This window comes from Kogia breviceps, chromosome 1 (assembly GCF_026419965.1).
Source record: "Kogia breviceps isolate mKogBre1 chromosome 1, mKogBre1 haplotype 1, whole genome shotgun sequence".
Classification (NCBI taxonomy): Eukaryota; Metazoa; Chordata; class Mammalia; order Artiodactyla; family Physeteridae; genus Kogia; species Kogia breviceps.
In genome coordinates, this window is record NC_081310.1 from 86,315,366 (window position 1) to 86,343,182 (window position 27,817).

The following is a 27,817-nucleotide window of genomic DNA, read 5'->3' on the forward strand; positions in this document are numbered from 1 at the left end:
AACAAGGTCACAAAAATACTACAAGATTAATTTACAGAAACCAATTGTATTTCTCTATACTAGCAATGAAAAATCCAAAAATGAAATTAAGGAAGTAATTCTGGGGACTTCCCTGGTGGTGCAGTGCTTGAGAATCCACCCACCAATGCAGGGGACATGGGTTTGATCCCTGGTCCGGGAAGATCCCACATGCCGCGGAGCAACTAAGCCTGTGTGCCACAACTACTGAGCCTGCGCTCTAGAGCCTACAAGCCACAACTACTGAGCCCACGCACCTAGAGCCTGTGCTCCATAACAAGAGAAGCCACTGCAATGAGAAGCAGAAGCCCGTGCACCACAGTGAAGAGTAGCCCCCGCTTGCCACAACTAGAGAAAGCCCATGCACAGCAACGAAGACCCAATGCAGCCGAAAATAAATTTATTTTTTAAAAAAATTAAAAACTTAAAAAAAGAAAAGACATATAAGTGGCTGACAGGATAATGAAAAGATGCTCAACATCACTACTGATTAGGAGCAAATCGAAACCACAGTAAGATACCACCTCACACTCACTAGAATGGCTATAAATCAAAAAGACAACAATAAGCGTTGGGGAGGATGTGGAGAAAAAGGAACCCTCCATGGGAATTCCCTGGCAGTCCAGTGGTTAGGACTTGGTGCTCACTGCCAAGGGCCTGGGTTCAATCCCTTGTCAGGGAACTAAGATCCCATAAGCTGCAGGGTGCAGGAAAAAAAAAAGGAACCCGCGAACATTTCCAATGGAAATATAATTTTAGAAAACAGTTTGGCAGTTCCTAAAAATGTTAAGAATAAAGTTATCACATGACCCAGCAATTCCACCCCTAAGTATCCACCCTAAAGAAAATATGTCCAAAGACTTGTGTTCAAGCAGCATGAGACTATTCATAGCAACATTATTCATAACAGCTAAAAAGTAAAAATAATCCAAATATCCATCGACTTGTAAACGGATAACCAAAAATGAGCAAAATACTAATACATACTACAACATGGGAACTCAAAAACCTTATGCTGAGACTCCAAACACAAAAAAATACATTTGTATGACTATATGAAACATCCAGAAATGGCAAATCTATAACGGCAAAAGTAGATCAGTGGTTGCCTGGTGTTAGAGGTAGGAACAGGGTTTACCTGTAATCACACAGGAAGAATCTTTTGGGGATGATGTAAATGCTTTAAAACTGAATTGTGATGACTGCACAACTCTTATATTTACAAAATCATACACTTAAGATGGATATAAGTGACACCTCAATATCATTTACTGTATATAAATAATACGTCAATAAAGGTGTTAAAAACGCTGCAGTCAGATTTCTTCCTTCCCTCTATTCTTCACCAGGTTTATACCTTCATCAAGGTCTGAGACTCTCCCAGCCTCTTCTGGTTTCCTGAGTTGTTCCCACACAGGCATTTCCCCAATAAAGCACATGCATGTATAATCCCATCTTGGTGTTTGCTTCTGGCGTATAGTATACTGTCTTCAAGAGACAAATTAAAGTTGCGAGTCAAAAAAAGATATACCATGCAAACACTAACCAAAAGAAAGCTGGTTCATCTATATTACTATCTAAGTAGGTATTAAGGTAAAATAGCATTATTTGAGAAAAAGAGGGATAGTTTATAATGGTGGAAGTTTCAATCCATCAGGAAAGTAAAACTGTAAAGTAGTATGCAGTAATAACATAGCCTAAGAAAATAAACTGACAAAGTTACAGGGAGGTAGACAATCATAGCAGGAGAGTTAATATACTTTAGTGGGAGAAGATATTTTCAACACAAGTAACTGACAAAGGGCTTGTATTCAGAATAAAGTACTTACTCCTACAAATGAATGAGATGACCCAAAAGAAAAATGGGCAAGAGACTTAACATGCTCTTCACAAAAGTGGCTATTCTAATGGGGATAAACATAAAAAGGTGCTCTCAATCTCACTAGTAATCAGGAAAACAAACCAATGATATGGACTAAAAATGTTTAATGTTGGCAAGGTTATGGAGCATCACCTGACAACACTCCTACACTGGTGGTGAAACTAAATTGGTACATTTAGAAAAGTTTGGTGTTATTTACCATATTCAAACATACCCATCCTTATGATCCAACAGTTACACCCCTACGTATATACACAACAGAAATGTGTGCTTGTCCACATGCACAAGAATGTTAATAGTACCTAATAGCCCTAAACTGGAAACAGTCTATTATCAGCAGAGTAGATCATTTGAGGTATATTTCTACAATGGCATTCTGAAGCAATGAAAATAAACTATAAGTATATGCACGAACAGGGAAGAAGTTAACAATATTGAGCAAAAGGCAGACGCAAAAGAATATGTACTCTGATTGACTTACATTACACAGATATCGATAGATAGAGGGAGCCAGTCCACAAGGTTAGAAGTCAGGAAGCCTGTGAGTTTTGGACAGGAAGGCGAGGACACGTGAGGCTTTAGGGTAGCGTCTAGTTTTCTGGCAAGGTTTTATTTTTTGCCTGAGTCGCTATTAGCCAGCAGAAGTATCCTGTGAAAAAAGACACAACAGCTGCAAGAGCCGTCAGGAGTAGGTAGGAGAATCTTTAGTGAGCCGCGCCAGGGAGGTGCAAAGAACCCAGCGCCAAGAACGCTCCAGCATGGCGCTTGAGCCCTGGTGCCCACAACTTCCGGCCTGCGCCACTCTGCCCCGCCCCTTGACAACAACGACTGACAAGCAGGACTGTTCCAAGCCAGGAAGAGGCGGGGTACGAGGAGCGGTCATTAAAGCTCCACGAATCGTTTATCCTATGGGAAAGGATGTGTTTATGGGCCAATAGGACGCCGGGATTGAGGCCCCACCCACAAGCCTGCTGAGCCAATCGGTAAGGAGCAGCGGGTGGGCAGGCTGTGGCTGTGCTACCCAGCGGAGCCGCGCAGTATGGCGCGCGGGGCTCAGGAGGTGCTCACTTTGCAGTTGGGACATTTTGCGGGTTTCGTGGGAGCGCACTGGTGGAACCAGCAGGTAAGGTCTCTGGGCGACTGCCTTAGCTGAACCTATCCGGATCTCTAGTCCTTGCTTCCGGCCTGGTCCTCTCGCCACCCGAGTCCAGTCCTTCCTCTGTGCCTCCCTAGGATGCTGCGCTGTGCAGGCCGACCGATGCCAAAGAATCGCCGGGAGAGCTGTGCCCCGACGTCCTGTACCGGACCGGCCGGACGTTACACGGCCAAGAGACTTACACGCCGAGACTCATACTCATGGATCTGAAGGGTTAGGTGGTGGCTGGAGTCAGCCAATTCCCAGTGTTCCCTTCGCGTGTGGAGTCTCTAGCATCCGTTCGCTTCAAGATCCTTGACCCCGACTATACTAGGCTGAAGGACCAGAGATGAAGAGCCATATGGGAGAGCTAACCACAGAATGCCAACACCTGAGGGGACGCAAGAGAGCAAAATTTTATTCCGTTCAAGAGCTATCTCTGGAATGGCCTACTTGTCCCTAGACACAGTGAGATGTTGAACTGTGGCGCTCCCGTAGAACCACTGGGTGTGGTCTTTGCCGAGGTCCCAAAGCTAAGGACTAAGCTGGGAAATGAAGGATGGAATCTACATTCTCCTAGGCAAGGGTTTTTTTCAACCCATGTCTAATCGAGAAAGCTTGGAAGGGCCAAGTGCTGGAGTGATGATGACAGCAGGTTGTCAGGTGATCAGAGGAAGGTTAGCTGAACGATGGGAGGGACAGGGCTTTACCTAATATTGTCTGTTATTTTTGTACAGGTAGTCTGAGCTCCCTAAAACAAGACGGTGGACTCTACAGGGACAAACAGCTAGATGCTGCAATAGCGTGGTACTTGTGATGTTTGGAGGAGTTGGGAAGGAGCATAGGAAGCTGGAGAAGTCAGGAAAACTGACACTATGATCAATCTCCAATTTCTTTCAGGCAAGGGAAGCTCACCACACACAAAGAGGAACTCTATCCCAAGAACCCTTATCTCCAGGACCTCCTGAGTGCAGAGGTGAGGGCCTCTGCCCTGAACTTTTAGGCCCAGTGCTACAACCAGAGTGCCTCCACTGGGTCAGAGAAAAAGAGAATTTTAGCCATCTTAAATGCCCTAGGATGGTATTTTGAGGAAAAGCACTTTTTTCTCCTACTAAAGGACTGTGAGTACGTGAATGGAAAGGAGGTTGTAGAGTGTGGTCAGCAAAATCAGGGAGGATAAATCAACTTTTGCGTCTAGATGGCCTGGACCTAAATGTAGATTTTCTCATCCCGCCCAGGGAGTGCTGAATAGTGATGGTATCTGGAGGGTCAAATCCATTCCCAATGGCACAGGTGAGACTTCTCCAGATACTGCAAAATGGGGAATGGGGCAGACCAGGAACATGGAGAAAGGTACGTTTCCTCTGCTTTTTCGTCAGCTCCCCCACCATTCACCACCGCTACGACTCCAAAACCAGTTATCCCCACAGAGGGCAGCATCAGAGTCTGGTCAGACTTTCTCAGAATCCATCTCCATCCCCGGAGCATCTGTATGATTCAGAAGTACAACCATGATGGGTATGGAGGGCCCCAGAGGCTGTGAGGCAAGAAACTGGGTCCCCACTAATGTTGGATGAGGCTCTTGAGGCCATCTTCCCTGCCCTCCTCCAATACAAGAGCTCTTGGGCGGAGGGATGGAAGTGGGGGAGTCCTGTAAATCCTGGACTGTGTTTATGCATGGCAGGGAAGCAGGTCGCCTGGAGGCTTTTGGCCAAGGGGAGAGTATCCTGAAGGAACCCAAGTACCTGGAAGAGCTGGAGGACAGGCTGCACTTCTACGTGGAGGAGTGCGACTACCTGCAGGTAGTTGCGTGGCATGGCGGGCACTTGGGTAGAAACTCCCCTCATCCTGCCGACTTTCACCATTCACCTCTCTCCAGGGCTTCCAGATCCTGTGTGACCTGCACAATGGCTTCTCTGGAGTAGGTGCCAAGGCCGCAGAGTTGCTACAAGACGAGTATTCAGGGCGGGGAATAATAACCTGGGGCCTGCTCCCTGGTCCGTACCACCTCAGGGTGAGTAGTTCTTGTGGGGAGAAACGGTCACAGGGTAAGGAGGGAGAAATGAGGATAGCCCAGTGAGAAATTTGGTTAAAAGAAACTACTCTCCTTTCTTTCACCAGGAGCCCCAGAAAAACATCTACCGTCTGTTAAACACAGCTTTCGGTCTGGTGCACCTGTCTGCTCACAGCTCTCTGGTCTGCCCCTTATCCTTGGGTGGGAGCCTGGGGCTGCAACCTGAGCCACCTGTCAACTTCCCTCACCTGCAATATGATGTAAGGCTCGATGCTCTTGTTCTGACTGCAGCTAGTGATAGGGCAACACACACATGCACGCGCACGCGCTCACCAAGTCAGCCTTTATCTACTACTGGCTCTATTCTTTTTTTTTTTTTTTTTTTGCGGTACGTGGGCCTCTCACTGCTGTGGCCTCTCCCGTTGAGGAGCACAGGCTCCAGACGCGCACGGGCCCAGCCGCTCCGCGGCATGTGGGATCTTCCCGGACCGGGGCACGAACCCGTGTCCCCTGCATCGGCAGGCGGACTCTCAACCACTGCGCCACCAGGGAAGCCCCTGGCTCTATTCTTGAAGCCTCAGCTTGAACTCAGCTCTGATGTGGCCTCTTAGATGACACTGTCCTATGCTTATCCATCCCTGGGCCAAACACAGCCCTGCTTTGTCCCAAAGCATGCGGGCCTCTCTGCCATTACTATTCTGCCTCCGCACTCTCTTTTCCACACCCAGAAGGCCAAGTGCTCTTCTCTGTATCCTCTTTACAGGCCGCTCTGCCCTTCCACTGTGGCGCCATCCTGGCTACAGCCCTGGACACAGTCACTGTTCCTTATCGCCTATGCTCCTCACCAGTTTCCATGGTTCATCTGGCTGATATGTTGAACTTCTCTGGGAAAAAGGTACTAAGTTTTGTGAGGAGATGGGTCAGAGCTGAGAAAAAGCTCTATAACTTGATTTCTTCCTTATCTTTAGGTGGTCACAGCAGGAGCAACCATCCCCTTCCCCTTAGTTCCAAGCCAGTCCCTCCCTGATACACTGATGCAGCTTGGAACGGCCACCCCATGGACCCCACTGTCTGCATGTGGGGACCCTTCTGGAACGTGCTGCTTTGCCCAGTCCGTGGTACTGAGGGGTCTAGACAGAGCGTGCCACACCAGGTGAGGGCTGGTGGTCCTTAGAAGCCCTTGTCAGACTTTTGTTTCACATCCTTTTCTCATCATTCTGGGTATTCTAATGGCACTGCCTTGCTCTCCTTCCCTCTGGCCCACTGATCCAGCTGATGGCCTGAGAACCTAAGTCCTAGTTTCTCATTCATGCTGCCACAGATTAAAGGTGGTTTTGGCTTTGTTCTGGCAGTCAGCTCACCCCAGGGACACCTCTGCCCTCCCGCCTCCACGCGTGCACCACCGGGGAAGAAGTCTTGGCCCAGTATTTGCAGCAGCAGCAGCCCAGAGTCAGGAGGTCAGTATAATTAACGCTTGCTCCTGCTCTCCTCCCAGACCTCCGACCTCCCGACTTTTCCTCACTCAGCTGCTGTCCTCTTGCCCCACAGCTCTTCTCATCTGCTGCTGACTCCCTGTAAGGTGGTTCCTCCTTACCCCTACCTCTTCTCCTCAAGCCTCAGCCAGCAGGGTTTGGTTCTGGATGGTCCCCCAACAGGGGCAGGTATGTAGGAGGTGAAGAAAACCAAGAGGTTTTCAAGCATGGGAGAGTTTTACTATACCCCTTCCTGGATAAAGGTACTTTGGAAATTCCCAGTTTAACACTCCTTTATTCACTCTATGGCTCCTGAGAGAAGTGTTCTTCCTCTGCACTGCTGGTATACAAAGGGGAGAGGACACAAAATTTATTGAGTTTACTATACAATCAAGTCTACCAGAGGCCCAGACTTCCCTGTGTGTGCAACGGAGTCCCAAGGGTAGAACAGTGGTCCATTCACAGGGCTCCTGTTTCTCTGCCTCCGCAGCGGTGGAGAGCATCCCCGTGCTCGGGGCCCTCTGCTCCTCTTCATCCTTGAACCGGACCCTGGGAGATTTGGCCAAAGATCTCGCCAAACTCGACCTGCGGCGCTGGGCCAGCTTCATGGACGCTGGAGTGGAACAGGATGACCTAGAGGAGACACTGCAGGAGCTACACAGCCTGGCCCAGTGCTACCAGAGTGGCGACAGCCTCATGGACTAAAGCTCCAAGAAAAGGAAAGAGCTAGTTTACAATAAAAACTGCTGGATGCAGGAGCTCAGTGTCTTGGGACTGGCTACATCAACATACGCATTTATTACATTTAGAAACACTGTGATCAGATCACACAACAATAAATATGTACCACCAGACAAAAAAGAAAATAAAAAAACACACAGAAAAGGAGCTGAGCTGCACTCTCCCTCAATGTTCTTTACAACATAGATTTCTAAATTCTTCATAAAAGACACACAGATGGCAGGGCCATCCAACCCCCAGCCTGCCACTGTCCTTGTCCCTGGCCCCCTGCTCCTCCAGCTCCTCATACTGAGCTCAAGGGTTTTACAAGCAAAGTACAGCCACCCTTCCCCTGATCAGGGTGCCTGTTGGATTCGATCCTGTGCAGATGATGCCCTCACGCTCCCAGGGTCTCACTCATCCAGCTCTTCCTCAGACAGAAGGTCCCCGTGGTCAGACAGCTGGTCTGTATTGCTGGTACTGGTCGCATCGTCCTCATCCTCGGAGCTGGCCTCGCAGGCTGTGTGGAAGAGCTGCATGAGTTCTCGAAAACGATGGGAAACCTAGGAGGAGAGGAGGAGGCTTGCATTCACCTTTCTCAAGTTAGTAACGTTTTAACATTTACTAAGCACTATATACCAATTTGAACAATCTTGTTAGTTCTACACAGTGAGGCAGTGAGGGCTGTGCCCTCCTTATAGATAAGGAAAGGGGTTAAAAGGCTAAACATTTTGCCCAAAGTCACATTCCTTCTAAAAACAAAACTAGAATGTAATCCCTGGGGCTTCTACCTCAAAATTCCATGCCCTCTCTCTTCTAGAGCCACGACTAACCACACTGACAAGTCAAGGTCTTCCTCAGGGCAGACCTTTATAATCACCAATCACCTCTTAGTTGGCCAACCTGCCCTCTTCCTTTCCTTGGTTCCTCTGGAGCTTGAAGCTCTAGCAGGGTTTCCCCTACTTACCTCAGTAGGGGTCTTATTTCCCAGCTTCTGGGAGATGATGCTAAAAGTCTGTGGCTGTGCTCCTTGCTCTTGGCACATGGTCAGAATCACACGGTCAGCTTCCCTGGAATCCACATAAGGCAATTAATCTAAATCAGTAACATGGGTGTGTTCCATGCACTTTCCAAACACGCTCACACATCCATCCCCACCTACCTTGTCCACAGGACCACCTTTTCCCCCGTGGAGCTGACCTTGCTGTTGTTGGCACACACTTGAGCTTCTGTGGCCTTCGTCTGTGGCTCCCCTACTGGACCCCTGCCCTGTATTCCACTGTCTTTAGCCAAACCTCCTCTAGGGGCTTTGGGAGAAGTCTCTGAGGTGTCAGTTCCTGATGAAGAAGATTCATGGACAGGAGACACCCTGTCCGCTGTCACCCCAGCTCTACGGGCAGGCAGCCAGCTCTCCTGAGTATCTGGTTTCCCAGACACCTGTCTTCCCCCTAAGTCTCCGGTCCTTGAGGAAACAGGACTCGGGAAGAAAGCAGGGGGTTCAATGGTTCCAGGCAATTTCTCAGTTTCTGAAGCATTCCAGACCAACATGGAAGCCTGTGACTCATGCCCTGGCTTATGGCCCTCGCCCTCATCCTCAAGTCTGGGGGATGCCCTGGGGCAAGAGAGAACCTCAGGCCCAGCCTGGTTACTCCTAACAGCGCACAGCACAGTTCCAGTTTTGGAGGGAAACTGAGGAGTCTCTGGTGAGCAGGGTGGTGGGCCATCGAGGAGGAGCTGGTCTGTAAAAGTCACTTCTTGAGGAGACAGCAAAGTGCTCCCTGCTGCCAATCCTGTTTAGGAGGAAAATAAGGATGTAAGGGTATGGACAGGGTCACAATGCATCTAAGGACACAAATTACCACGGGGTCACTCTGGCAAGCTACCGTGATAAAGTTCTAAGGTCCAAGAGTGAGATGAGGGTGGGGGCTAGGGTCGCTTACATAAAAGATATGAAGTCCGACTGCCAAAGCTGAGAATGGCTGAGGCTTTAGAATACAGACCATAGAGGATCTGGAGACAAGGGGAAGGGGTTCAGGAATGGGAACACAAGAAGAAAATGCTGGGACTTCCTGGTAGTGCAGTGGTTAAGAATCCGCCTGCCAATTCAGGGGACACGGGTTCGAGCCCTGGCCCGGGAAGATCCCACATGCCGCAGAGCAACTAAGCCTGTGCACCACAGCTACTGAGCCTGCACTCTAGAGCCCACGAGCCACAACTACTGAAGCCCGTGCTCCGCAACAAGAGAAGCCACCGCAATGAGAAGCCTGCGCACCACAGGGAAGAGTAGCCCCACTTGCGTAACTAGAGAAAGCCTGCGCCCAGCAACAAAAACCCAACGCAGCCAAAAATAAATAAATAAATTTATATTTTTTTTAAAAAAAGAAGAAAATGCTGGATCGTGTTGATTTGTAGCACTCTTATTTCTGCAAGAGGATTGAGGCCACAGGAAAGAAAATTAAGGCTGGACAGTAAGGATTTCCTACTGGTTTATTAGTAAAAGAGGTGGTAGTCCATCCCTGAAAAGACTAGTATTATCCAGGCTCAAAGACCTTCTTGCTTGAAGTATGTGAGAATGAGACAGAAATAAAGGGAGAAAGGCTGGGTTGGCAGTTGGACCACTCACCTGGAACAGGCATCTCTCCCTTTCTGGTACTCCTGCCAGTCCTGCTCTGGGTTGCCTCAGTGCTTTCTCGCTCCTCTGGGGCTTCCTCCTCCATCACGTCCTTGCCCTGCCCAGCTTCCTTAGCACCAGGCACAGGACTGGCCTCTCCGTGGGGACTGCCGCCCACCAACTCATGGGGCTCCTTGCTCTTGCAGGATTTGCTGTCACAGACCTGCAGGGATGGCCTTCTGGGTCAAGGGTCTCCTGACCTCTTTTATCTTAGGGGCTGACCAAAGGAAGAAACCCTGCCATGATGCTCAGCAAGTCAACCAACATGCATGCCTGCTCCAACAATTTTAAATGGCCCAAAAAAGAGTGCTGGACTCTACCAATCCTCTAACCAAGGACTGTATTTCTGTTGCCAACCAACCCTACTTTAGAGAACCAGCATTACCTTTAGGCTATTTTCCTCATACAGGTTTGTTTCATTAAAAAAAAAATCGGGGCTTCCCTGGTGGCGCAGTGGTTGAGAGTCCGCGTGCCAATGCAAGGGACACGGGTTCGTGCCCCAGTCTGGGAGGATCCCATGTGCCGCGGAGCAGCTGGGCCGGTGAGCCATGGCCGCTGGGCCTGCGCGTCCGGAGCCTGTGCTCCGCAGCGGTGGGAGGCCCGCGTACAGCAAAAAAAAAAAAACAAGAAAAAAACTAAGAGGGAAATACATGAACTGGTTGATTCTTCCCTATTCCAAAAGCTTCACCTACAAGATTCTCTTTAAAAAGCAAAATCCATTATATATATATTTTTTAAAGATTCTATTTATTTTGCATACACACACTAATGTGTATATGTACAGCATATTACTTATCCACATGTAATCTTTTTAGGAATTCAGTAAGGTACACATCTGTGGTAGCAAACAATACCCCAAACAGCAAGGCAACCTAAGGGTTGCCCTAGGCAGCTCCAATACCCCTTGGTACCAGTTCCCTCCTCACCTTGCTGCTGCAGTGGCTACAACTTCTCCTCTTGCTCTTCTTCATCTTGGAGTCAGGACCTCCCTCATGGCAGGAGCAGGCACAGTCCTTGGCCCCATCTGGCCACTCAGCCTCCTAGGAGACACTTGGGCTTGGTTAACTGCCAAGCATTTTTGGTACCCATATAGAGAGCTAAGTTGTGAGCCATCTGAACAAGCCCGCCCCCTGACCCCCTCCCCCGCTTCCTTTCTCTTTCATTATACACCATCTCTTCACGTTGCCTGGGGAAATCAATGCCCAAACTCAGTTAAAGCCTACTATGAATCCCTGAAACAATCTGTAAATGACCCAAAGACTGACATATCCCAATTGCCCAGATGTTTCAAGAAATATTTAAGTGAAATATAATCTGAGGCAAAGTCACTGGAGAGCTCCCTCATGAGATACGATCTACTCACTCGTCTGTCTTTGTTTCTGTCTCCCTGTGCCTTGAGCTCTCCCCTCTCCTCCAATCCCCTTGAGAGAGGGCTTTGTACATATGGAAGGCTCACTCAATGATACTCTCTGTTCAACAAACCCAAGACATAAGTACCATTATTATCCCCACTGACAATGAAGAAACTGAAACAAAGAGATTAAATAAATCGCCCAAGGTCATTCAGCTACTAAGAAGCAGTTTTCCCGAAGAAAGAGTACAAGACATGTAGTAAAGGGAAATGGACTAAAAAGACTACTTCTTGAAGAGCAATAGACAGCAGTGAGTACAAGCAGACTCTGGAGCCAGACAACGTGGGCTCAGATCCTAGCGCTGCCCCTGATGAAACATGAGACCCTGGCAATGGCCCCTCTCTGCAATTCAGTTTCCTCTTCTATAAAATGCAAACAAGAGCAATCTTTTCATAGGGTTATTGTGAGAGTTAAACGAGTGAATAGTACATGTAAAATACAAGAGACACGTGATACTTTGGAACACAGCTCAGTATTAGCTGTCGTCATTATTATTAAAATGAGGAATCATGGTTCTGTTTTTTCACAAGAACAGAAAGGAAGAAGACCCAAGATGAGAGAAATAGCTCTGAGCTAGAGAAACAGATCCTTCTAATGAGGCAATCATGGGTGGGACCTCTTCAGCAGCTGCACCGTTCTTCCCATGGGCTCTACATGTCCACAGCAGCCTGACCTTTGGTTCTGCTCCATGACTGCCTCAGATCACAGAGGCTTTTGCACCACCCTAAGCCAGAGGACCACTCAGACAGAAAACTCAAGGCTTGATTCATGAAAGATGGATAATCCCCAACAACCTGGTGTACCTTATCATGATTTTGGACCCCAATCTCTTTTCTTCTTTTGTTCTTTGAGGCTGTGGGTATCTTGGGAGGTTCCTCTTCCTCTTCCACATCAGGCAGTACCACTTCTTCAAAGCCATCAAACTGGGGAGGAGTTGGTGCCACTCAACACAGACTCTGGGCAGATATCCCTCCTACACATGGCCTTCCCCCTTCACAACCCTACGGCAGCCTCACAGCCTGTACCTCATACTCTTTCTCTTCAGTCCAATTGATCTCTTCAAAGTCACCCATACGGCTAGCTGCTGGGCGCAGATGGTCAAAGAAGATGGAGAACTCATCCTGTAGGTGGTCGTGGCCTTTGAGGAGCTGCCACATCTGTGTCTTGAGCTGGGGAGAGTTGCAGAAGGAAAGATGAAGTCTCCAGAGCCTCTCTAGGCCACCATTCCAAATCAATCCCACATACTTCTGGGTTCTACTTTCCTAGTTAACTGGGAGACACACAGAAGCCTCTCTCTGATAACTAAGAACTCTTAAACTTCCTCTCCTTCCTTACTTGCCTACAAAGCAAGGGTACAGGCAGACCTCATTTTAGTGTCTTTGCTTTACTGCACCTCACAGATACTGTGTTTTTTACAAATTGAAGGTTTGTGGCAACCTGTGTCGAGCAAATCTATCAGGACCATTTTTCCAACACCATTTGCTCGTTTCATGTCTCAGTGTCACATTCTGGTAACTCTCACGGTATTTCAAAATTGTTCATTATTATTATATTTATTATGGCAATCTGTGATAAGTGATCTTTGCCATTACTACTGTAATTGTTTGGGGGCACCATGAACCACACCCATATGAGAAGTGAACTTAAAAGATAAAACGCTGTATGTGTTCTCACTACTCCATCGACCGACTGTTCCCCCATCTGTCTCCCTCTCCTTGGGACTCCTTATGCCCTGAGACAATTAGGCCAATTTCAGTTGAACAACACTTAGGCCCTACAAAGCCTCAAAGTGTTCAAGTGAAAGGTACAGTCCCACATCTCTCACTTTAAATTAAAAGCTAGAAATGATTAAGCTTATTGAGGAAGGCATGTCTAAAGTCGAGACAGGCCAAAAGCTAGGCCTCTTGTGCCAAACAGTTAGCCAAGCTGTGAAAGCAAAAGAAAAGTTCGTGAAGGAAATTAAAAGTGCTACTCCAGTGAACACACAAATGATAAGAAAGTAAAGCAGCCTTATTGCTGATATGGGCAAAGTTTTTGTAGTCTAAGATCAAACCAGAATATCAAACCAGTGACAACATTCCCTTAAGTCAAAGCCTAATCCAGAGCAAGGCCCTCTCTTCAGTTCTATGAAGGCTGAGAGAGGTGAGGAAACTGCAGAATAAAATTCTGAAGCTAGAAGAGATGGTTCATAGAGTTTAAGGAAAGAAGCCATCTCTACAACATAAAAGTGCAAGATGAAGAAGCAAGTGCTGATGTAGAAGCTACAAGTTATCTGGACGATCTAAGATAATTAATGAACGTAGCTACACTAAACAACAGATTTTCAGTGTACAAAAAAGCCTTTTATTGGAAGAAAATACCATCTAGGACTTTCAGAGCTAGAGAGGAGAAGTCAATGCCTGGCTTCAAAGCTTCAAAGAACAGGCTGACTCTCTCTTGTTAGGGGCTAATGCAGCTGGTGACTTTAAGTTGAAGCCAATGCTCATTTACCATTCCAAAAATTCTAGGGTCCTTCCGCATTATGCTAAATCTACTCTGCCTCTGCTCTTTTAAATGGAACAACAGGGACTTCCCTGGTGGCACAGTGGTTAAAAATCCGCCTGCCAATGCAGGGGACATGGGTTCGATCCCTGGTCTGGGAAGATCCCACATGCCGCGGAGCAACTAAGCCCGTGTGCCCCAACTACTGAGCCTGCGCTTTAGAGCCCTTGAGCCACAACTACTGAGCCCTTGTGCCACAACTACTGAAGCCCGCATGCCTAGACACCGTGCTCTGCAACAAGACAAGACACCGCGACGAGAAGCCCGTGCACCACAACAAAGAGTAGCCCCTGCTCGCCGCAACTAGAGAATGCCTGCGCACAGCCATGAAGACCAAACATAGCCAAAAATAAACAAATTTAAAAATATATATATTTATAAATAAATAAATGGAACAACAAAGCCTGGATGAAAGCACATCTGTTGACAAGATGGTTTACTGAACATTTTAAGCCCACTGTTGAAACCTACTGCTCAGGAAAGAGTCTTTTCAAAACATTACTGCTCAGTGGCAATGCACCTGGTCACCCAAGAGCTCTGATGGAGAGGTACAAAGAGATTACTGTTGTTTTCATGCCTGCTAGCACAACATCCACTCTGCAGCCCATGGATCAAGGAGTAATTTTGACTTTCAAGTCTTAGTACTTTAGAAATACATTTCATAAGGCTACAGCTGCCACAGATAGTGATTCCTCTGATGGATCTGGGCAAAGGAAATTGAAAAGCTTCTGGAAAAGATTCACCATTCCAGATGCCATTAAGAACATTCGTGGTTCATGGGAAGAGGTAAAAATAGTCAACATTAACAGGCATTTGGAAGAAGTTGATTTCAACTCTCACAGATGACTTTGAGGGGTTCGAGACTTTAGTGGAGGAAGTAACTGCAGATGTGGTAGAAACAGCAAGAGAATTAGAAATAGAAGTGGAACCTGAAGATGGGATTAAATTGCTGCAATCCCATGACAAAACCTGAACAGATAAGGAGTTACTTCTTGCAGATGAACAAAGAAAGTGGTTTCCTGAAATGGAATCTACTCCTGGTGAAGATGTTGTGAAGATTGTTGAAATGGCAACAAAGGATTTAGAATATTACATAATAATACTACATAATATTACATAAACTTAGTTGATAAGGCAGTGGCAAGGTTTAAGAGGACTGACTCCAATTTTGAAAGAAGTTCTACTGTAAGTAAAATGCTATCAAACAGCATTGCAGGCTATAGAGAAATCATTCATGAAAGGAAGGGCCAATCGATGGAGCAAACTTCCTTGTTGTTTGAAACTGCCATATCCACTCCAGCCTTCAGCAACCACCACCTTGATCAGTCAGCACCATCGACACTGAGGCAAGACCCTCCAGCTGCAAGAGGATTACAACTTGCTAAAGACTCAGATGATGATTAGCATTTTTAAAATATATTTATTTATTGATTTTTGGCTGCGTTGGGTCTTGGTTGCTGTGTGTGGGCTTTTTCTAGTCGCAGCGAGCGGGGCCCACTGTTCATTGCAGAGCATGGGCTTCTCATTGTGGTGGCTTCTCATGTTGTGGAGCATGGGCTCTGGGTGTGCAGGCTTCAGTAGTTTTGGCATGCAGGCTCAGCAGTTGTGGCTCGCAGGCTTAGTTGCTCCACAGCATGTGGGATCTTCCCCGACCAGGGCTCGAACCCATGTCCCCTGCATCGGCAGGCGGATCTTAACCACTGTGCCACCAAGGAAGCCCAGCATTTTTTTTTAATTGAAGTACAGTTGATTTACAGATGGTGAGCATTTTTTACTTAATGTGTGTAAATTTTTTAGAGCATAATGCTATTGCATACTTAATAGACTAAGGTATAGTGTAAACATAACTCTTACATGTGCTGTGTAACCAAAAACTTTGTGTGACTCACTTTATTGCAATATTCACTCTATTACGGTGGTCTGGGACTGAACCTGCAATATCTCCAAGGTATGCCTGTATATTTTTTTTATTGAAGTATAGATGATTTACAATGTTGTGTTAGTTTCAGGTGTACAGCACAGTGATTCAGTTTACACACACACACATTCTTTTTCAGATTCTTTTCTCTTAGAAGTTATTACAAAATATTGAGTATAGTTCTCTGGGCTATACAGTAAGTCCTTGTTGGTTATCTATTTTACACAGTGTGTATATGTTAATCCCAAACTCCTAATTTATCCCTCCCCCGCCCCCTTTTCCCCTTTAGTAACCATAAGTTTGTTTTCTATGTCTGTGGATCTATTTCTGTTTTGTAAATAAGTTCATTTGTACCTTTTATTTTAAGATTCCACATATAAGCAGCATCACATGATATTTGTCTTCATCTGTCTGGCTTACTTCACTTACTATGATAATCTCTAGGTCCATCCATGTTGCTGGAAATGGCATTATTTCATTCTTTCTTATGGCTGAGTAATATTCCATTGCATATATATATATATATATATATATATATATATATATATATATATATATATACACACCACATCTTCTTTATCCATTCCTCTGTCCATGGACATTTAGGTTGCTTCCATGTCTTGGCTAGGTATGCCTGTATTATTAACAGGTTTGATTCCCAGTGACACAACTCTCTATCCCTGCCTTACTGATCTCCAGCTCAGGCACTAACTCAAGGCAAAGCAAGGAAGCAACCCAATCCTCCTCATACCCGCCACCCCAGACCATCACTTCCTTCTTCGAACTTCCCTTCCAGGGCACTTACGGCACCCCTAAGCCTGTGAGGAGCAGTCAGGCTTTGGTTTCAGGTGGCAACCACCCCACCCCAGTGCTTTATGCTTTAGGTAAGCCTAAAAATTCCTTGCCTTCTTCATCCCCTCCACGAAGTCCACTGCTCAGAAGCGAGAGGATATGGAATAGGTTAGGGAAGGGAGAATGAAGGGCTTAAAGCCCAGGTTGACGATGGAAAGGAAGCAGGACAGGAAATAATACCTCAGTGATCTCCTGGGGCAAGCAGTCTGTACAGCTCTGGAGGACCTTGATAATCTTTTGGTGGTGTGAGGGGTTCTCTGCAAAGCAAATTTCCAGCTGCCGAAGAAACTTGCGACTCTTCTCGAAAGCCTGCTGCTCTTCAAACTACAAGAGTGGAAAGAGGGCAAAAGAGGAGTCATCGATACAGTGTGAGCAGGACTTGAGGGTTCTAAGCATAAGAAGCAAGAAAAATATGCTAGGGGCACAGGGAATAACAAGGCTCTGGTTTACAACTGTGAGATCATTTTTTTTTCTTTTTGGCCATACTGCGCAACTTGTGGGACCTTAGTCCCCCAATGAGGGATTGAACCCGGGCCCTGGCAGTGAAAGCGCCGAATCCTAACCACTGGACCACCAGGGAATTCCCTGTGAGATCTTTTTTTTTTTTAAAGACTCTAGCATCTATCCACCTTGGGTCACTGGGGTCTACCAACCCAAGAAAACTAAGATGTAAATGAAAGATTCAAGAGTTATACATCTCAAGTTGCTTACTGTTTCATGGATTGTGAGATCAGACACATTTCACGGTTTAGAAAGAATTTTCACATATATACTCATTTGATCTGCGTAATAATACAGGAAGGGAAGATGATGTATAATCATACCATTACCATTTAACTGCTTTAAGACTCTCAAAATAATCTCATTATATCCTTTATTCCTGTGTTTATCCATCTTGACAGACACCCAGAACTAGTGGGATATTGCTCATGTTCAGATACTTATTCTCCAACATTTCAAATGTCACCTTACCATACAGGCCTTCCCAGACCACCGTGTATAAAACTGCAACATTCTCACTATAAAGCATTATATATATTTTACTGTTTATATATACACTATCATTTTTATTTTATTTATTTATTTACAATATATATATATATGTCTTACTGTTTATCACCTAACTTTCCCCATGAGAACATAAGCTGCATGAGGGCAAGGATTTTAGTCTTTTATAATTACTAAATCCCTAGTACCTAGAACTTTGCCTGACAAATAGTAGGTACTCAATAAATATTTGTTGAATGAATGCCTGTTTCACAACAATGAGAAGCAAAAGGCATATGAATTACCTAAGGTCTCCACTGGAAACAAAGGAAAACCCCCCTCATTTTACATGTAAAGAAAATGAGAGAACAGAAGTTGGGAAGATCATCCCTTGCAAAGGAGGAGGCTCTTATGACCTTGGGCTAGGGGAAGGCTATCTGACTGGAAGCAGTCAGGAGACTGGAACAGTGCTGATCAACACTATTCAATCCCAGTCGTGCTCTAACCGAAGAATCCTCGTGTGCTGTCTTTGCCCCTCTACTTACTAATCCACAGGCCAGGGCTTGCTCAGGCAATAGGAAAGCAGCAAAGTCCTTCAAAAGCTGAGGCCAGTCTTGGAGCAGGATTTGCAGGCTCTTGTAGAGATCCACAGCTGTCTGCCTCTGAGTATTTGATTCAAATTCATAGATGACCTGAAGGAAGTCCTCATATTTGCCAGGGATATGCTGCAGGGCTTCTCGGACCTATACAGGAGGACTTTCAATCATCAATACCCTTCCTTTGGGCCCCAACAAGAAACAATGGGACAGAGGGAGGAGGAGGAGTTACTGTTAGAGAGCTCTAGAATTATCCTTCAGAGGCTACTCCTCTGACAGGTCCTAAGATCTGACTGTTAATGGAAGACACAGGGCCATGAGCTAGGCACAGCTCTTTTTCTGGCAGTGGGGGATGGAAAAACCTTGATTTTCCAGGGACCAGAGCCCTACCCACAATACCAGGTAAGCTTTTCTCTAGCTCACACCCCTAACCTCTCCTTCCTGGTTTCAGCTCGATACTGAGATATATAAGGAGTACCTGGTATGTATATTTCAGCACGATACCATCTGAGGGTAAATAACACATAAATTAGGAATGCTAGTAAAATATTAGGAGACAAGAAAAACCATGACTATCACTGCTAGTACTCCACTTTGCTGGGGGTATAAAGGAACCAGGTGGTTACCAAAAGAATGAGATAGGGACCACTGCCACCAACAGGTTGGTTCATGACTCTAAAGATCACTGAGGCCCACTTTCTGGCCAGGGTACCAAATGTCTTTCTTTTCAAGACAAGGGCTCAGTAAAGGTCCTTATTAGCCTATCCTCTCACTGATGATGGTATAAATCACCTTTTCCCCATTTCTGGGCAATAGAGGAGTAATATGCTAAGGCAGTAGTAATAAATCTGCTTAGGACTGAAGTCGGTGTCCTTGTAGTTCTCTCACACAGTTCTTTTGGTAACTCCAGGAAAACAAAGGCAGAGGCATAGAAGGCTGTTGTGCAGCCTGAAAAGCATACTTCATTTTAGAAACACCTCCCCTGAAATAGAAGCAGTCTCACTGAGAGCAACTGGCAGGAACAGGAAGCAGCGTTTGCCTACCCTGGTCAAATAAGCCTGAGCAAAGGCCAGATCCTTCTGCTCCCTGAGCGGGTCTCGCTCGAGGATGTCCTCATCATACAGCAACAGCAGCTTGGAGATGTCCTTGCTGGCCCGGGCCCGACTGCCCCGCTTGTTGCGAACTCGATGATTGCTCCGGCCCTTTCCAGCAGCTTTGATGTTCTCTCCTTAGAGTACATGTGAAAACAACTGTCTGCCTGTCCCTGCAACCTCTACTCTCCCCATCCCACCGCCCCACCCAAATCCTATTCGATATTATGTAGTAACTTGGGAGAAAAGCTGTTGGAAAAATGTTATGAGAGGCACGTCTCTCCCCGTCAAGTCAGGCCTATGCAGTCGGCAGCATAACTGCATTAACTAGCATGATAATGAGATACGTGGCTACTGCATATTGAAAATGGAAGTCTAAAAAAGAGTGAGTATGGTCTGATGTTGGGCTCTCAAAAGACTATGTCTTGGTGAGGAATAAGCAGTGCTTTCTGAAATAAACGTAACTCTTACGTGGCCTCATGCATGACAGATGAATTAAGAACCAGTATAAAAACTTGCATGAACTGAGTACAAATCTAGCAGCTGATGAAAGTCAAATTTAAATTTTCTGAGAGTCTCTTCTCTGCAATGGCACCAGGTTAAACATCTGTCTGGGGGAAGGGTGACTGGCAGGGGGGATCCAGAGGATTTCCTCTGGAAACTAGCACCTGTTTTATAAGCTAAGCCATTCTGCACATGTCCCTGAGACAATGAGGCCACCTGAGACCCGCCCCCATTCAGGCCTGTCCAACTCACCTGGTGGGGACTTGCTGGTCTCCACTTCTGGAGCAGTCTTGGGGGAGGCGAAGGTGGTAGGAGGCTTCTCAGCGGGGTCTCCAATGGCTTCGTCTGTCATTTCATCCTCTTTCTGCAGGCTTTCCATTCCTTCTGCTTCTTCCTCCTCTTCTTCCTCAGGTTCAGAGTTCTCTTCCTGGGAGTTCTCTTCCTCAGACTCACCCTCCTGACTCATGCGCCTTTCAGATGCAAGCCAAGTCAGTTTCTCCATTGTTTCCTGCAAAACACCCCAAAGAGGGTTCAAGAGCGCTATAGTGGCTCATCAAGTGCTGACTGTACAGACTTTTTCAGGAGAAAACTGAGGTTAATTAACTGATGGGGGGGTGGGAAGCAGATATTTTGGTGGGGGGGGGGGTCTTGCTTTTTTTTTTCTGGCCACGCTGCGCTGCCTACGGGATCTTAGTTCCCGGACCAGGTATTGAACCCAGGCCCCAGCAGTGAAAGTGCCAAGTCCTAACCCCTGGACCACCAGGGAATTCCCAAGCAGTTGTGTTTTGAAAGGTCGAGCCTGAAGATAATTTTCTTTTGCCAGGGTCCATACTTATGATCTTTTTTGGGGGGGTCATTTAAATTGTGCTCAAGTGATTCAATTTAATGTTTAAATGAGTTTAAGTCAAATGTAATAAGTAACATTTCACTCTTTCCCTCTCCTCTCACCTCAAGCCCCAAATTATGTCCCATGATACCTTAAAAAGTCAAAAATGATTTTAGGACTACCTATAGTGCAAAAAGCAAGCAGGTGGCCTATCAATAAATTAAACTTATCACTGAGTCCACAAAATATTGGAGCATTCCCCAACTCTCACCTGGAGTTCCGGGACAGAGAGCACAGATTCCTCAGAAGCTGATGACATCTCATCTTCCTCATCTTGGGTAAGGTCGTCAAAGTCCTCTTCTTCCTCTTCCTCTGGCCCATCCTTCTCTCCTCCAGTTTCTGGCCCAGCTGGGGTCCCCACTGACTGACCATCAACACTGCATAAGTCTTCGGGCTTCCCTGAGGGGCTGCTAAGCACCATTTCAGGGTCAGTGGAGGTTGAAGCATTCCTTGGGGACCCCTTGCTCACATCTCCTGAGTTTCCTTCATCAGCAGGCTCTTGAGAAGCTGAAGGGGTTTTAGCTGGTTGACTCCTCTCCTCCTCCTGTTGTAGGACTGTCTGTTTCTTCACCTCTCTAGGCCCGCTTGACTCCTCACTTGTGAAGCCAGCGTCCAATTCCACAGAGTGTTCTTCTTTGATTTCATCACAGCTGTCCTGCTCTGGGGATCCACCAGAGATGTCCTCTCCGGGGTCTTTAGGTTCCATCTTAATGATTTGCTCTAAATCCTCAGGGGAAGTGTTTAGAGATTCGTGGAAGCCCTGAGGCAGTGGTTCTGCAGCCTGCCCCCCCTCCTCTGTTTTCACAAGAGTCCAGCCATAGGCATTGCTCTCTGACAACTGTTCCTGGCACACTCTATCTGCTGGTGGAGGTCCTGGGCTGTGCTCCTCTTTGGGGAAGACAGCAGCACAGAGAGGAGATAGTTCCTGAGGTTCTAATTTGGGCTCTATGCCTTGAAAGGCATTTTTCCCCTCAGCCAAAGGACAACCTATGTCCACACTCACTTGGGCTTTATCTTCATGGGTAGATGGTACAGAAAGATTCACAGAATTGCCAGAAACAATTAAGGGTGGGATGGAGGAGGCCACAAGGGGCTGGTTCAACGGACAGGGGAAGGAAGTAGGGTTAACCAAGAGCGTAGTGATGGGAATGGTCTGAGGACTCTGCGCCACAGTTGCACTGACAGGCTGGATCATGTTGCAGCCACTGCCAAGGCTCACAACCTTCACAGTGGTGGCAGGAACAGTGAAGATAACAGGCGCAGGGTGGATGAGGGGGGCAGGCTTCAGACAGAGAGAGGCCTTGGCCCCCTTTCTCTTTGAGGCTCTCCGTTTCACACACGGCTTTCGAAACTTAGAAGGAGCAAGTGAGGGCAGCATTACCTTGGGCACAGGGGCAGAGGAGAGCAGGGTCTGGGGCTCAGGCTGAGGGAAGCTGGTCCTGGCCTCAGGGGGCGTAGTAGGCAGCGCTGTTGGAGACTCAAAACTATCACCCCCAGGGACCGTCAGTGGAGGGCCACCTGGCACTGTCTGTAAGACAGTGGTCGGCTGGATCACGTGAGGAATCCGTACCACCATTTTGCTCGGAGGGGCTTCTGACTGAGTTGACCTAGCTGGTGTTTTCCCAGAGCTGGAGCTAGGCTGGAGAGAGGGGCTGGGTCTGATGAGGAGGGGCTTCAGGACTGATGACCGCTTCTGTCTCCAGGCCTTCCTAGAAAAACGGTTGGCAACTGGCTTCAGCTTCAGGACTACACCCTTAGGTAGTAGCAATGGGTACCGAGTTTCACTCCCCAGTTCCGAGCTGCCTTTTCCTAGGCCTGGGTCTGAGTTGATCTCAGTGGTTCCGGTCACATTTCCTACCTCTCTGGCATCATCAGCTATGCGCTGCAGTTCCTCCTGGATGGACGGCAGACTGGCCTATTGGGAACAAGAACACTCAGATCTAGCACATGCCAGAATTCGGTAAATATAATTGGGCTTTCTAGCCCAGACATAAACCCATGCACATGTGGTCACCTTATCTTTGATAAAGGAGGCAAGAATATACAATGGAGAAAAGACAGCCTCTTCAATATGTGGTGCTGGGAAAACTGGACAGCTACATGTAAAAGAATGAAATTAGAACACTCCCTAACACCATACACAAAAATAAACTCAAGATGGATCAAAGACCTGAATGTAAGGCCAGACACTATAAAACTCTTAGAGGAAAACATAGGCAGAACACTCTATGACATAAATCACAACAAGATCCTTTCTGACCCACCTCCTAGAGAAATGGAAATAAAAACAAAAATAAACAAATGGGACCTAATGAAACTTCAAAGATTTTGCACAGCAAAGGAAACCATAAACAAGACAAAAAGACTACCCTCAGAATGGGAGAAAATATTGGCAAACGAAGCAACTGACAAAGGATTAATCTCCAAAATATACAAGCAGCTCATGCAGCTCAACATCAAAAAAACAAACAACCCAATCCAAAAATGGGCAGAAAACCTAAACAGACATTTCTCCAAAGAAGACATACAGATGGCCAACATACACATGAAAGGATGCTCAACATCACTAATTATTAGAGAAGTGCAAATCAAAACTACAATGAGGTATCACCTCACACTGGTCAGAATGGCCAGCATCAAAAAATCTACAAACAATAAATGCTGGAAAGGGTGTAGAGAAAAGGGAACCCTCCTGCACTGCTGGTGGGAATGTAAACTGATACAGCCACTATAGAGAACGGTATGGAGGTTCCTTAAAAAACTAAAAAGAGAACTACGATATGATCCAGCAATCCCACTAATGGGCATATACCCTGAGAAAACCATAATTCAAAAAGATACATGTACCACAATGTTCACTGCAGCACTATTTACAGTAGCCAGGACATGGAAGCAACCTAAATGTCCATCAACAGATGAATGGATAAAGAAGATGCGGCACATATATATACTGGATTATTACTCAGCCATAAAAAGGAACGAAACTGAGTTATTTGTAATGAGGTGGATGGACCTAGAGTCTGTCATACAGAGTGAAGTAGGTCAGAAAGAGAAAAACAAATACCATATGCTAATGCACATATATGGAATCTAAAAAACAGTAATGATGAACCTAGTGGCAGGGCAGAAATAAAGACGCAGAGGTAGAGAACAGACTTGAGGACACAGGGCAGGAAGGGGAAGCTGGGACAAAGTGAGAGAGTAGCACTGACATATATACACTACCAAATGTAAAACAGATAGCTAGTGGGAAGCAGCCACATAGCACAGGGAGATCAGCTCGATGCTTTGTGATGACCTAGAGGGGTGGGAGAGGGAGGGTGGGAGGGAGGCTCAAGAGGGAAGGGATATGGGGATATAGGTGTACATACAGCTGATTCACTTTGTTGTACAGCAGAAACTAACACACCATTGTAAAGCAATTACACTCCAATAAACATATTAAAAAAGAATAATACTTGGGCTTTCTAGATGTTAGGTACCTTTCCAGGACAGTCTCGAGACATCTTTTTAAGAAGGATTTTTCTGCATGATATCAGATATTTCTAAAAAGACTACATTCCCATTATATACTCTAGAAACTCTCCTCTGAATTTCCTTTAAGAAACTAGCATTTTGGGCTTCCCTGGTGGCGCAGTGGTTGAGAGTCTGCCTGCCAATGCAGGGGATACGGGTTTGTGCCCCGGTCCGGGAGGATCCCACATGCCGCGGAGCGGCTGGGCCTGTGAGCCATGGCCGCTGGGCCTGCGCGTCCGGAGCCTGTGCTCCGCAACGGGAGAGACCACAACAGTGAGAGGCCCGCGTACTGCCAAAAAAAAAAAAAAAGAAACTAGCATTTTAACCACTATTTTTAAAAGGTTATAGAATCAGGTGGAGAAGTGGGAGAGGAAGGGTAACTGAAGAAGATTTCTTAAGTCCTAGTTCTACAACTAAAGCATCAGAGGTGTAAAGTAGCCTTTGACATTTCTGCCGGGTTTCTAGTGACCTTCTACTTCTAACATACTTTGAGGAGGAGGGCTATACCTTTAACCAGAATGGAAGCCGGTATTCTTCCCTCTCTACAGGTGGCTTCCACTGATGTGGCTGGATCTCTTCACAGCACTTCAATAAGATGGGCAGCTGTCTGGTCTTCTTATAAAACTGAGCGTGAAGAAATTAAGCATGAGTCACATTCCTTCCAGAAACACTGCCCTTTGTCAGGGTAGGGAGTGTGGTGGGCAGCAGTCTGAGACAGACACACACAGATCCATATTACATGTATCCATGAACAGCATATGTTGACTGCTTCTGCATTTCAAATTAAGCTAATCTCTAATTAACAAATATTTTATCATTACTCAATATCTTCTGATATACTCCCTTCTGGTCACCAGGAAGGGAAAAGTTTAGGTCACAGAGAAAAGGAAGCATATGGTCAGAGTCATCTTATCTAAAATTTGCTGCTGTTCAGCAGCCGCAGTGAGAGTGCCTTATTAATCCTTATCCTGGCCCACGGAAGCTTCCTTTTAAGCAAATAATGGTACAAAGGACATTAGAAGGGAAGAAAAGAAGAACAGCAAGACTGAGACAGTTCAGTTTTAAGAGTGAATGAAGAGGGGAATTGAACTTACACTGACAATAAGCACCAGGCACTGTGCTACAAGCTGAGCATACAAATAAGGAAGCAATCCCTGCTCTCAAGGAGCTTACAGACCAGTGGGAGAGATAGTCAAGTAGAAACCAATAATGACATGCTGTGTAAGAAAGTATAAAGATGTGCACAAAAAATGACACACAACTCAAACTTGAAAATGAAAGATCTTTCTGGAGCAGGTGGAACTACAGAAAAATCTTAAAGAAACAGTTTGTTAAATGAAGCAGGGGAGGGCATGATATAATTCATTTTCAAAATCATGAATGTGTTTAAGGAACCACAAAGAGACCGGTCTGGCTACAACTAAAGGAATGCAAACTTCAGAAGACAAGTCAGAGGTAGGCAAGAGAGGCCTTCTGTGCTATGCCAAGCAGTCTCAACTCTACACTGAAGGATTAGATAGAGGTAGCTATGGCAGTAATCTGAAGAATGGAATAAATGGAGCCAGAATTTGAGACACCAGTTATAAAACTACTGCATTAATGCAGGTATAACTTAATTCAGGTGCCTGAACCAAGGCAGTGGGCAACAGAGTAGGAAATGGTGTAAGAAAACTGAGGACTTGGTGACAGACAGACAGATGGTAGTGATCAAGCAGGAGTCGAGTATAACTCCTAGGTTTACGGATTGAGAAAATGGCTAGACAGTAATGTCATACACAAAGAACATATCCAAGAAGGGGTAAGTTGGACAGAAGGGAGTTAGCTGGTGGTGGTGGTGCCAGTGGCAACAACTGGAGGGTGCAGAGGGAGACACAGTTCAGTCTGAGGCATCAGTGAGGCAACTTAGCTAAGAATTCCTTTAAACAGGTGACTTCATTGAGGCGGAGCTCAGAAGAGAAACCCGGACCAAAGACACAGATTTGAAAATCATGAAGAGACAGGCACACCAAAAATCATCAATCTGGATGAGACCACACACTGCAAATTTACCGTGGAACACTGACATTTAAGGGTAGAGCAGGGGAAGAAGAGTTCACGAAACAGCAGCCTGAGGTAAAAGTCGGGTATCACAGGAGATAAGAGTATAGGAGTCTGAAGAAGGAATGTGTGAACCATTATCAAAGTATCAATGTAACTACAAAGTTAAATAGGATAAGAGCAGAAAAGTATCCACTGGATAGCTAATCGGGAAATAATTCGTGATCTTTGTGGAGATAATATCCACATTCTCACAGGTTAAAGAGTTAAAGGGCGGGGGGACTTCCTTGGTGGCGCAGTGGTTGAGAATCCGCCTGCCAATGCAGGGGACACGGGTTTGAGCCCTGGTCCAGGAAGATCCCATATGCTGCAGAGCAACTAAGCCCATGCGCCACAACTACTTAGCCTGCGCTCTAGAGTCTGTCAGCCACAACTACTGAGCCTGCGTGCCACAACTACTGAAGCCCACGTGCCTAGAGCCCATGCTCCACAGCAAGAGAAGCCACCGCAATGAGAAGCCTGTGCACTGCAATGAAGAGTAGGCCCCACTCACTGCAACTAGAGAAAACCCGCATGCAGCAAGGAAGACTCAGTGCAGCCAAAAATAAATAAATTTATTAAAAAAAATTTTTTTTCAAAGCTAAAAAGCAGATGGAGGAGTGGTAAGTCACATAGGAGAATGAAGAAAACCAAATTCCACGTGGAGAAAAGTTATGGGTCAACTAAATTTATATCAAAGACTGGCAAAAGGATAAGACACCAGGTACCTCCAGAAGTGGAGGAATTAAAAACAGGTCGAGATGAGGACAGGTTTTAAATCTGCTGAAGAGGCGGTTAGACCCCGAATCCCCTCTCTTGTTTGATGTAGCCCAGTGACAGCTTCTCCCCCAACCCTGGCAGAAAGAAGCCAGGGCTGTGGAAAGGATGCTCTCTGAACTGAGGCTGTCAGGCATATGTGAGGGCAGGAGTACTATGCTGATCAAGTATAGAAGAGAAAACTCCAGCCTCCTTCCTCTCCTGCTTTCCCACATTTCCTCTGCCATTTGCTATTAAAGAATATTCAATGAACAACAATAAAAATAGCTATTAGACATCTTAAATATGATAGAAAAAAATAAAGAACTCAACTCAGCAGAACGGTTAAAAGGAAAAGCTGAAGTAATATCTCAGAAAGTACAACAAAAAGACAGAGTGATGGGAAAAAAGAAGAAAGACAAGATGAGAAGATGAGCCTGAGAGGTCTAACATCTGACCACTGAGCACCATAGGAGAGAACAGACCAAAAGAAGGGAAGGAAACCATCAATATGTAACTCAAGTACATTTCCCAATACTGGAACCTATGAGTTTCCAAAGTAAAGTTTATCAAGTACCTTGCATAATTAATGAAACTAGACACATACTGAGGCATATTATCATGAAATTTCAAAACACTGGAGAAAAATGAAAAATCCTACATACTTCCAGAGGGAGAGGAAAAACAGGTGTTACATAAAGGTTTAAGAGTCAAAAGGGCATCAAATTTCTAAAGAGCCAGCACTAGAAACTAGAAGAAAATGGAGCCCT

At 46.0% G+C, this 27,817-nt stretch overlaps 2 protein-coding genes across 14 annotated transcripts in view; one reads left to right on the plus strand and one right to left on the minus strand.

The window, feature by feature from the left end:
- The first annotated feature begins 2,868 nt into the window (after positions 1–2,868).
- Positions 2,869–7,409, plus strand: MSTO1 (misato mitochondrial distribution and morphology regulator 1). 6 transcript variants are annotated; one of them, XM_059055061.2, is made up of 14 exons: positions 2,869–3,023; positions 3,134–3,269; positions 3,773–3,842; positions 3,936–4,011; positions 4,274–4,328; positions 4,415–4,553; positions 4,720–4,837; positions 4,915–5,049; positions 5,157–5,309; positions 5,813–5,944; positions 6,018–6,202; positions 6,402–6,506; positions 6,598–6,710; positions 7,012–7,409. In XM_059055061.2, exons 1-14 carry the CDS (start codon positions 2,940–2,942, stop codon positions 7,224–7,226), a joined length of 1,716 nt encoding a protein of 571 aa, XP_058911044.1. In that variant the 5' UTR covers positions 2,869–2,939; the 3' UTR covers positions 7,227–7,409. The 6 variants fall into 6 exon arrangements, with proteins under 6 accessions (XP_058911044.1, XP_058911033.1, XP_066894072.1 ...); XM_059055050.2 differs by having other exon boundaries at positions 2,894–3,023; positions 4,274–4,388; positions 4,466–4,553; XM_067037971.1 differs by having other exon boundaries at positions 2,894–3,023; positions 6,987–7,247.
- The window catches only part of GON4L (gon-4 like), an 86,155-nt gene continuing 65,134 nt past the window's right edge, over positions 6,797–27,817 (minus strand). For 6 of the 8 annotated variants that reach the window (XM_067037879.1, XM_067037913.1, XM_067037888.1 and 3 more), the window contains 13 exons: positions 24,723–24,839; positions 20,911–22,614; positions 20,066–20,321; positions 19,262–19,446; positions 18,168–18,365; positions 16,816–16,959; positions 12,350–12,493; positions 12,128–12,247; positions 10,839–10,952; positions 9,865–10,075; positions 8,404–9,031; positions 8,209–8,311; positions 6,797–7,804 (listed from right to left, as the gene is read on the minus strand). In XM_067037879.1, coding sequence (XP_066893980.1) covers positions 7,655–7,804; positions 8,209–8,311; positions 8,404–9,031; positions 9,865–10,075; positions 10,839–10,952; positions 12,128–12,247; positions 12,350–12,493; positions 16,816–16,959; positions 18,168–18,365; positions 19,262–19,446; positions 20,066–20,321; positions 20,911–22,614; positions 24,723–24,839 — 4,074 coding nt within the window. In that variant the 3' untranslated portion in view covers positions 6,797–7,654. The remainder of the gene's footprint in view (positions 7,805–8,208; positions 8,312–8,403; positions 9,032–9,864; positions 10,076–10,838; positions 10,953–12,127; positions 12,248–12,349; positions 12,494–16,815; positions 16,960–18,167; positions 18,366–19,261; positions 19,447–20,065; positions 20,322–20,910; positions 22,615–24,722; positions 24,840–27,817) is intronic. The other 2 variants (XM_067037894.1, XM_067037902.1) reach the window with 2 other exon arrangements.

Bases quoted from the DNA above. Each gene is read 5' to 3' on its own strand.
- MSTO1 (XM_059055050.2), top strand. From the start codon at position 2,940: ATGGCGCGCGGGGCTCAGGAGGTGCTCACTTTGCAGTTGGGACATTTT. The intron at 3,024-3,133 runs GTAAGGTCTCTG...GTGCCTCCCTAG, and splicing joins CGCACTGGTGGAACCAGCAG to GATGCTGCGCTGTGCAGGCC. The intron at 4,838-4,914 runs GTAGTTGCGTGG...ACCTCTCTCCAG, and splicing joins AGGAGTGCGACTACCTGCAG to GGCTTCCAGATCCTGTGTGA.